Below are 11,357 nucleotides of genomic sequence, written 5' to 3' on the forward strand. Positions count from 1 at the left end.
TGATACCACTCTCATTTCTATACGATGAATATGAAGCTACTGCCAGCAGCCAGTTAGCTTAGCTTAGCACAAAAACTGGAAGTGGAGGAAAAAGCTAGCCTAGCTTTGTCCAAAGGTAACAAAGTTTTGTTCCATCACGTGATCCACTGCAAAACCACATATAGTCTTTCTTTGAATAATTCCAGTTTTGTATGTATTCAACAGAGGACAGGGCCAGACTAGCTGTATAAGCTAGCAGGGCTGTTAACTCTCTGGTATCAATCTTCTCATCTCTTCCCAAAATTTCTAACAATCCTTTTAAACATGCTGGGTGTTTTGTATGGTGTATTAGTATTATTGGACTTTTGAACGCAACAAAATATCTAAAGTAAAAAAAATAATTCAGTATCTAGAATTTTACAAGAGTTTGTTTTACACATCCCTAAATTCCCTAATAATCTTTCCTATAACAGAACATATATTTTGGAACTGATTACAAGTATAATATTGTTAAAAGTTCGTAGAGTTTAGTAACTTGAGTTTATAAGCAGTTGTTACAGAAGAATTTCCTTCAGCAAAATAAAAATGTGAATGTGAGTATTTAAGAAACACATTTTGGTGTCTGAGAGGATTTTGAGGGGGCCTCAGTATTTTCAAAAATCCTGGTAATCTACAGCTTCAACCAAAGCACACTAAAAAAGCAGTGAGCCATTTTAGTCCTTAGCTCTTGAAACTCTCTTCCACTGTTTAATCACTGTTTTCCTTGTATTAGACCTGCCTTTACACATTTTTCTTCCTCTTATTTTCCATGTCTTTCTTTGCATCTCTAGCTGCTCTCTCCTTCTGTCTCTAACACTCTCATCTCTCCTCTTCTACTCATCTGTTTCCTCCAGAGCTCTGGACAGCAGATTCCTGTGGTGGTTGAAAGCTGCATTCGTTTCATAAACCTTCATGGTGAGTCAGTTTTTATGATATAGCAATGAGCAATCCTGCGAGAGCTTTGGACACTGAGAATGAGTAGGTGGAGGTGCTTGTTTGTGTATGTGTGTTCACAATCCTGTTTGTGGAATATCAGGCATCTATGAACATGTGAATAATGAATAAATAAATTATGTGAATGTGTGTGTCTCCCAGGCCTCCACCATGAAGGGATATTCAGAGTTCCTGGAATGCAGAGGGAGGTTAACCTCATCAGAGATGCATTTGAGAGAGGTAAAGGAATTTCTGATATTTCATTGCATTTTCCTCTGTCATTTTTAATCATTATTCTTAATAATGTTTCTGTTTTAGATGTTACACACAGGTATTTACACATTTTAGCCTCTCTAACCCCTTAACTGTATGAATGTACACATTTCAGAATTATAAGAGAAAGCTCACAAACTCATCATTCTATTAGCAAGGCCGTATAAGGTTGGAAATATGCAAACCTCTGGCCTACTCTTGTACCAAAAGCACCTTTAGCTTGGTTGTATCCTCCAAAGAACACAATTAGGGGATGGGAAGCCAGTGAGGGATCACGTCCCATCATTAAAACTGATTTTTTGATTTAAATGCTTCTCTATGTCCACCAAGTAGCTGCTGCCTTTGTCCAGCTGCTCTTTGGTGCTGGTGTACAGTGGTGTACAGTGAGCAACCAAGATCAGTGCTACTGTATGAGAGTGGTGATAGTTAACAAAACAATCAGCTGAAAGATGATAACAAGCTCTGTGGAGCTGAGGGAAATGATAAAGCTCTGTCACTATGAGTGCCACCATAGTCATTTAATCCATTGCTGACATGAAAATATGATTATAACCAATTTCATTACTAATAAGGAGTAATGAGTAGATTTAATTACCTTTTATTCCCGGTAATGGAGTTTATGGCTATGATGTCTACGGCTAAAATGCTAATCACAATGATAATTAACTAATATATCACTCACAGTAATTAGATGAAACATTTTGAGGAGCACAATTTTACTTCTGATAGCAACGTCCCGGCTTTTTTCTGCATGAAACATGAACATAATCCTGTGTTGCTACATGGACACATTGATCTCACATGTGTTGTTTTACTCTGTAGGGGATGATCCTCTGTCAGACAGTGAGTGTGACCTGGACTCTGTGGCTGGTGTGTTGAAGCTCTACTTCAGGGGTCTTGAGCCTCCTCTCTTCCCTTATGACAGCTACTCTCAGCTGCTGGAGTGTGTCCGTAAGCTCCCTTTATTTAAACTCTACATCCGTGTGTGTGTTTCTGTTTTCACATCGTACAGGTTTCTCATATCTGCTTTCAGTGACGTAGTTATTTATGTATACATTGGTTTCTAGAAGCTTGTTCTACCTCAGTTTACCTGATTAACCCCTACATGGACAGTAGATTGTGGGTAAGCCTTTTAGCATATGAATAAACCTGCTAATTCTGATTTAGCTTTTGGCAGCTTGAGTAGTAGCCTTACTTCACTGCCACACACACAAAGTAACAAATACATGTAGTGTTGATGCAAGGTGGTGCAATGTCTCCTCTCTCCTCTGGTTCGACTCACTGTCTTGTTTGCGCTCTGTTGTTATCTCTCTCAGTCTCCTTGTTATTCCTTTAGGCGTATTCTGTTTTCCAAAACAGAAACCCTGAGTCAAACTTTGCACAGCTAATCAAGGTTGTGAACCTGCCTACAGGTTGTTTATTACCCATAAATACTTAGAACTTACTGTCAGGGGCCGAATTAATCAGCCCAGCCACCTCACCTCAATAGTGTCACGACATTGGAGAATTTTGGGTGATTTGTGCACCTGACCTAACTGCTTCTTATAATAGTTTAATCTTTGCTTCAGCTCATCATGCTCCTTTTCTCTGTCATGATCAGAAATCGAGGCGGTGATGGAGAAAGCTGCCCAGATTAAAGCGATTGTCTCCACCTTCCCACGGCCACTCCTCATCGTGCTGCGTTACCTTTTCGCTTTCCTCAATCAGTAAGCTACAACAAAACCCAGTGTGGGATTTTCTGTCACTTGTGATATCTGCTGTAGTCATAAAACTCCACACCCTTGCCAAAGATAACAGTTCATTGTGTGTGTGTGTGTGTTGTGTTTTTTCCCAAGCGTGTCTCAGTACAGTGATGAGAACATGATGCAGCCCTACAACTTGGCTGTTTGCTTCGGTCCGAGCCTGCTGAGGGGGTTGGATTCGGATGACGCTGTTGCTAGGCAGCCACAGGTCAATGATCTTGTCAAAACTATGATCCTTCAACATGATGTCATCTTCCCCAGCCAATCAGAACTGCCGGGCCCTGTCTATGAGAAGCACATGACTCTGGAGCAGGAGTACTGGTGAGAGATGAGTTGTCTTTGATATAAATGCGGTATTAGTTGTGATTAAGTGCTTTTAGCCTCCAAAAATATAGCTAACACTATTTTTAATATTTTAGTTTGTTTTATCAACTGATAGTGGCAAGGAAAAAATAAAGCTTTTTGCTTTTTAACCAATTGAATGGAGGTTAAAGGAAGCTTTTTAATTATTTTACTGTACACTCCACTGTAATTATTTAACTATCAATTTTATTTATTGATCTATTTGGTAATATTTTGGGTTTGTCTGATTACCTTTTACTGGTGTCAGTTTCATGGCTCGAAACAAAAATGGTCTCAATGCCTTTGGTCAAATCTGGTTGAATGGTTGAATTCATCTAACTTGAAATGTGCCAAGTGGCTTCCATTACTTTTGTTTAAACATAATATAATCTTTTCTTTGAAAAACAATCTCCACTTATTTCTGTCCTTGGATGACTTGTAGTAAATGAGCGTCTGGGCAACAGCCACACATTCCTCCAGAGAATTGTTTGTCTTGTTGGAGTTTAAGACTCAGTCTGAGATGGTTCCAAGAACGTAGAGCAGCTTCCCCCTTAGCCCCTTTTTCATGGCTCATCCTCTTGAAACACAATTACATGCCATGCCAGAGGCATTTCTGGGCAACTCACAATGCTTTGTGTAAAAGGTGCTTAATACTATTAAGCTGATTGCTCACTAAAATTGAACACAAGCCTCCAGCCTATCGACAGTGTCCATGGAAACCTCAGACACCCGCTCCTAGGGAATTCAGTAACACTGTCTGTTTTATCCATGAACATTTATGTAATGTACTTTTTGACATTTAACAGAGCATTATCAGTTATTTGGTCCTTTCTTTTTTAGGGGTAATTTGAGAAATCTTACAACAGTATGAAGTATGTGACGATGCAAAGACTAATACCTCTCCGACTTCATCACTAAGAGCAGTCATAACTCCAGGATCCTGTTTAGCACCATACATATTTTATTATACTGTAGTTAATCTTTCTGCTTGCTCCACTACAAATTCCTCCCCAATTGACTGTGAGTAGTTTAAAGACAAAATTGACAACATTAGGTCAAATATTTCACACCTTATCAAAGATTTCTAATTGATTATTGAGGACACTCCTGCTTTTAATAATTTCCACACCGTCTCTTTACCCCTGCTTGGGCGCATAACAAATAACAATAACGAATTGCATTTCATTTAATTTGATTGTCATTTGAAGCAGCTGGTCCCAGAAGAATGATTATGTCTTTTGATAGTTCTCTGTCCACAGGTGCATTTAAGATTGCCATGTCCCACCCAATTATTTCAAATAATTTCAGGCCTATTTCTAAGCTTTCTTTCTTATCTAAAGTTTTAGAGCAGCTTGTTTTTAATCAGATCTCCTTTTTAAACCAAAACAATATTTTTGAGAAATTCCAGTGAGTGTTCTGTGAACGCCACAGCACTGACCTCCTCTGTGCTACGGATGCCAGTAAATAATTCTTCTAGATCTCAGTGCAGTCTTTAACGCTGTCCACCACAGGATTCTCCTGGATTGCCTGACACACTGGGTCGGCATTTCTGTGTCCACCCTTGATTGGTTCCATTCTTACATTTCAAAGAACTGTTTCCATTGGCATCTCATCTTCCACACCTGCAAATATTTCATGTGGGGTTCAGTTTTAGGTCCACTTCTTTTCTGTCTTTACATGTTCCCATAGGGAAGAATCATCCAAACTCATAACATCGCTTTTCACTACTATGCAGATGGTACTCCGCTCTACCTTTCCCTTAATTCCATCAAATCGGGCCGATGTAACTCGATCACAAAAGTGAAGATATTGAAGACAGGTTGGCCCATAATTTACCTCATTTAAATGAGGAAAAGACAAAGATCCCACTCTTTAGTCCCCCAAATCATAGCACTGTTACTGTCTAGACCCTCAGTCACCGTTCTACCTACATCAGACTACATGCAGTTTTTTTTTTTTTTTGGGGTTCAAACTTATTTTTTGTATTTTAATCTTGCTTCATTTCCACAACATCTGTTTTGCAGAAAAAACATGAAACTTACGTGAAATTGCATAAGCGAAGTGAAGAAGGGTACAAAGAAAGCCAGTGGTATGACAGTTGGTCTGTCTGTTGTATAGAAGAGGAACTGTGTATGACCACTGACTTTCGTTTTTATGCTTGTCTGCAGTGAACCAATCACAGAGGAGGGAGATGGAGAGACTGAGCATTTGCCCAGTGAGGACGGTGAGTACATACACTCATTATACTTCACACGAATGTACCACAAACCAAACCACATTTACATTTTGAACAACCGTTGTAAATTATGATTCATAAGCATACATGAATCATAAGCATTTTGGATAAGATTATTTAACAAAGTCTTTGCATGTGTGTACAGAGTTGGAGGCAGTGGCTTTGTTCGACTATGTGGCAAGATCTCCAGCAGAGCTGTCCTTCAAGCAGGGAGATCTTCTCAGCCTTCACAGCAAGGCCTCTTGTGATTGGTGGAGAGGCGAAGTGGGAGGGGTTAAAGGTCTCATTCCTCACAAGTACATCAGTGTGCTGGATGGGTGAGTGACATTTCTACTTCCGAACCATTCAGGCAACCATTTTCTAGATACTCTATATCTTGGAAGCCTCTATTCCAGTTTGAGACAATACATTTCATCTGAGTCTTGGCTACTATAAGTACAGTAGACTATGACAAGAATGACTTATAATATTGAACATCCTTTTTCTGACCACACAGCCAGAGGCACAGAGTTATTTATTTTAGGCACAGTATGGAAACAATGCTAAATTTATATTTATTTATATAAGGACCAGTGTGTAGGATAAAGTGGATATGAAAGCAATAACCAAAATTATTCTTATTTTCATGTGATTATACACTAATGAAAACATACCTATGAATATTATAATCAATTTCTGCCAATAGATCCTCCTAAATGTTCCACAATGGAACTTTAAAGGAATACGTCATGAATTTCTGAAATGCTTTCCTGCATTAAGTAAGGAAGACTTTATCATTCTCACATCTGCCCTTTATATATGAAGCGAGAGCCAGGAGATGTTATGTTGGCTGGGATCAAGGCAAAACAGCTAGACTGGCTCTGTCCAAAGGTAAAAGTGTAAATGTGATTTCAGAGCCCTATGGTTACGCCAAGACTCCCAACCTTTTAACCCCCCTTAAGAAAACAAACAGCAATCATGACATGTTTTGCGTTTAAAAAAGCAACATTACATTCATTCAAAATAAAAATGTACACTTTTGCTGTAAGTATTATTTCTGCCACGATGCCTAATGTTTGCTGGTTTGTCGAGAAAATTCAGCTTGCCATCACATGTGAACAAATAGCAGCCATCAGAACAAGTGATGAATATAGATAATAAGGGTAGGAGAAACAACAGAAAAACCTTATAATATCTTACAATATAAAACCACTAAAAGCCATGGTTTCAAAAATCTCCATAAATTTAAATGAACATTGACAAAGATTAAACAAAAAATAAGCATTGCAAGTTGCACAAAGGTAATATTTTTGTAGAACACCACAATTTTGCATTATTGTGTCCACCCACTATATTTTTCTGCCACATTTTGTTTTTAGAAAAGATTCCATGTAAAAAATCTGGTCACACGTACTCCAGCTTCTGCTCTCTCCTACTAATTATTTTGTCACTCAACCTTCATCTCATATTTAAACTTGTACTGGTTGTACTTTCTGTAGTGAAATATATACTTAATATATCTCTCTCTTCTTCCCCTCCCTCAGGTCAGAGCGAGGGAAAAGAGAAGAAGGAGGAGGAGGAGGCAGCACTGGAAACCTGACAGCAGAAGATCCACAGACGGAGAACACAACTCGGTACACACGCACAGACAGGCACACACCCACATATTTGAATGCACAACAGATGTAGCAATAGATGTAGACAGCAAAATACACACACAGACAGAAATTCTAATTTTCACATTATCGTGCATGAATGCACACAACACAAAGTTGAAAAGTTTCCGTGCACGTCTCAACAGGATGCGGGTGAACAGCGACAGTGCTTCGTTGCCTGGGAGACAGAGAGGAAGTGAGGGGAGCCCCAGTCGAAAACCGCCAACCTCTCCCGCCACACGACATCTACCAGTGTAAGACTGACACACACCTCGGACACAGTGTTTTCTGTATGCATGTAATTTAATACTCATCACTCAAATACAGTACAAAGAGGTTTAAAGCCTCTTGAGATAAAGGTGATAAATATTGTTCATGCAGAAACATTAACGGAAATAATAGAGAAACAACACACAACATTACCGTTAGCATTTATATTAACAATGGATCATATGACTGTGTATGTGAAATTAATGACAAACACACACAATTATCACCTGACTGCTATTTGAGCTCTGTGTAGCTGTTTAGTGTCTTTCAGCTCATTGTTTTGGATTTATGGCTCGCAACTTTCCTGTTTTGGTTAATCTCATCGCTCTCATCAGTGGTATTTTTGCTCGAAAAAGCAAACTACTACCAAACGTTAGGAACATACGAATAAAACATTTAATATCATGTTTAATTTAGGAAAGTTTAGTTTAAAAAACGCAGGGCAACCAATTACAGAATACTGAGTAAAATAAGCTGATAAATAGCCTGCATCAGTAATCAATACACAAACTATTTATCAAACTAATTACCAACAGCAGTTGACGTCAAACAACATAATCATACTTGTTCTGTTACCTATTGTTTCTGTAGTGATAACAAAACATTAAAAATGATTCATATTATGAGTTTGAATTCAACTAAAGGCTCCCTGCGCCAAACTCCCTTCAAGAAATATGACATTTTAAGAATTATCAGCCTGTAAAAACACATTGCACTAGTAACATGAGCTAAAGAGCGTTCTTTTTAGTGGGAAAAGAGTGTGGGAATGAGAGGTGGACCGTTTAAAAAATTATCTCACTTAAATAAGTGCTGGTAATAACTGGGCAAAAGAAAATATTTAGTATTTATACAACTATTTTAATTTTAAGTTGTAAAATGTGTAAAAACTGTTTACATTCTGCAACTGTTTCATGCATTGTGATTCCTTTATATTTTGTGGGGCTAAGAAAATCCTATAGTAATTAAAGCCTTCCATGTCGGCAATGAAATGTTTTTATATTCCATGTCCTCCCAGCAGTAGAATAAGCCACTATAAACCTATTTAAAAGCTCTGTCATGCAAAAATAATTCCACCCAGCACTACCCATACGCTACATAGTGAAGTTTAGTTTAGTTTAGCAGCTAAAGAGCCGGATACAGTAATTCCCTCAGGAGTTGGTGGCGATAAAAACCAGAGATAAAAGAAGATTGAATATTAGACATTGCATGGACAGAACCACAACTATAAATGAATGCTAATGTTGCTCTGTGTCTGCTGGTTGTGTAAATAGGGTTAGGGTTAAAACAGTTTGCTAGGAAATTCCTCATATCAACTTACTTAACTGTAAGTTATTAATATGTCAGTGTGTTCAGAGTTTGTTTGTGCAAGAAATTATTTATTGGGCGCCTGGATAGCTCACCTGGTAGAGGTGGCGTCCCATGTACCAAGACCGAGTCCTTGCTGCAGCTATGGGTTCGACTCCGACCTGTGGCCATTTGCTGTGTATTATCCCCTTTCTCTCTCCCCTTTCCTGTCAATCTTCAGCTGTCACTAATCAATTAAAAGCAATATATTTGAAAATGAAATCAATGTTAATTGTAATCACATACCAGAAAGGACAGACCTGCACAGAGCATCAACATAGAAGACTGAAGGATGGTAGTGGTGGTATTGGCATGTGCCAATTTAGCTGTGCAAGAGAAATAATTACAGTAAAGGGATCTCATGTTTGACTGAAATTTGGACAGTTACCATCTGATATGAATTACAGTGTGGGAAGATGAGAGAAGCTTTTCTTGCCAAAACATGAAAGGAGGTTCAGATGAGATTTGGCATTCAGAAATCAGCATCTATCTTTATATTTCAGTTCTGTTTTGTCTTACCTCTGTTACTTTTTGTCTTTCAGGTCTCAGGAGCGAAGGCACACTTTGGACACTGTGAGACAGGGCGGCTTTAGACCCCCAGACAAACCTCCATTTGTTCAGCCAGAGAGAACAGCAGTCGACAAGGTGAGTCATTCTTGAGAGATGGTAAATGACGTAGGCCTGCTGACTTGGGTTTGGCAATGTGTTAAAATTTTACAACCGGCCACCATCAGCCCAACAACCCACAACTTCCTGGCTCTACACAGTCACTGTCTCTCGAATGCCTGACCTCCTGCATGACGCCGTTCCTGTCTCCGCCTTAACTCGCCAAACGTGTCTTTCTTGAGTCCTGGTCAGAGCCAAAGAAAATCACCTCGATACGGTATTCCCTGTGGTCAGACTGATTCAAAATAAATTTTCGTCATATTTGCTGAATCTTTCACTATATCCTTACAGTAGTACATGAGACAGATCATCTGTGAAACAATTAGGTTTTTCTGGCTCCACCTAGTGCTCCTAATGGCTCCAGTGGGCCTGAATGAAAACATCCAATCAGAGTAGAGAAAAATAGAAAGATGCTTTTGGTTGGTGGCTTGAAGATAGTTGATTGTTGATTGTCTCATTCCTAGCAACGGTATTTGATGACCTGGGAATGAGCTTCAATAATCAACTATCTTCCTTGGCTCTGATTGGTTGTTTTCGTTCAGGCCTGGTGAATTCTTGTAAATGCCATTAGGAGCATTAGGAGGAGCCAGACATGCTGAAGAACATATTTAGGCTCTATTCAAAAAAGCAGATTGAATACATTTTCTACATAACTCACTTACATAAATAAATGTAACCCAGTATATGGATTCATGCAAAAAGTACTAACTGCTTCGTGGAACATGGTTCAGATTTGGTGTTTAGATATCAGCTTATAAGCTATTGGTAGTATCTGATTGGCTAACGCTGAACCTGTACGTTTCATTTGCACACAACCAGCAGCTCATCTTAACCTTGCTTGTTAAGCTGCTTTTCTGAATTAACCTGCATGCTAAATATCTAGCTAACTTTCCCAGAAATCAGTTCTGGTTAGTTGTGCTGACACTGCTGAAGCTACTTCCTGCAGTGTTTTGCTGTCAAGGCCTAAAGATAAGACACTTATGATACAATAATGTCAGCTTGAAAGGAAATCCCCTTTCCACTGAAAGCAGCTTAGCTAACTTTGTAACACAAAGACCTTGCCTCTGCAGAAACCCCCCTTCTCTCCCATTTGTATTTCTGTTGCTACAAAACTGACGCACACAAAAGAAATTCATGCACATTTGGATAAATATTTAAAGGTCCAGTGTGTAACATTTAGGATACTAGCGCAGAACCAACTCAAATATGGGCCCATGTGCATTTTTGTGCGTGTTTCGCAGCAACCGTAGTTTCTCCCTCAGGGTTGGAAAGGGAGGGTGAAACCAGTGACTACACCGCTAGATGCCACTAAATCCTACACACTGGACAGCAGGGTTCCTCTCCTGTTTATGGTAAACCCTGAGGGCCTTTGGGCTGGGCTCAGACATGAGCACAGGACATGTGACAGATGACAAAAAAGTTCCAGCTAGAACAACCACAACAGTAGACACAGGCTGAGGCGTACGCGGGGCGCCTGACACAAGAATTGTTGAGGAAGTGTAAAAGGTTGGGACACTCACTGGATGTATTACAGCAGGGATACTCATCTTGCTTTTCCCGGGGCTACTTTTGCAAAATGACAGGGGTCAGTGGCCAGCTAATAAACAGAACATTAAAAGGCACATAACTCATCTTTCTTAGAAATTCTTTAATTTCAAATGAACTGACTAATTAACTAAATGAACTTGGTACAAGGATTGACATTAGGCCTATATGACAGATAAATCGGATATTTTACAGCATAATAGCTGCGACTGCATGTGAATGCTTACATATACATAGCTGGAACCTCTTCCATCATGCAATCACTCAAATGTTGGAATTCATAAACATAAACCATTTTTAAAATAGCTTAATGTGTTTTTAGTGTTCTACTATTTGATGTTGTTTTGCTGCTTT

At 39.1% G+C, this 11,357-nt stretch overlaps 1 protein-coding gene across 1 annotated transcript in view; it reads left to right on the forward strand.

The window, feature by feature from the left end:
- arhgap4b (Rho GTPase activating protein 4b) overlaps positions 1-11,357 on the forward strand; it is a 21,109-nt gene that overhangs the window by 5,364 nt on the left and 4,388 nt on the right. The window contains 10 exon segments of the mRNA XM_035657022.1: positions 873-933; positions 1,114-1,191; positions 2,047-2,175; positions 2,825-2,930; positions 3,060-3,287; positions 5,477-5,532; positions 5,690-5,861; positions 7,068-7,157; positions 7,325-7,432; positions 9,335-9,437. Of these exon segments, the coding sequence (XP_035512915.1) occupies positions 873-933; positions 1,114-1,191; positions 2,047-2,175; positions 2,825-2,930; positions 3,060-3,287; positions 5,477-5,532; positions 5,690-5,861; positions 7,068-7,157; positions 7,325-7,432; positions 9,335-9,437 (1,131 nt within the window).

Source organism: Morone saxatilis, unplaced genomic scaffold, assembly GCF_004916995.1.
Source record: "Morone saxatilis isolate NCDOM2014 unplaced genomic scaffold, NCSU_SB_2.0 Contig15, whole genome shotgun sequence".
Classification (NCBI taxonomy): Eukaryota; Metazoa; Chordata; class Actinopteri; family Moronidae; genus Morone; species Morone saxatilis.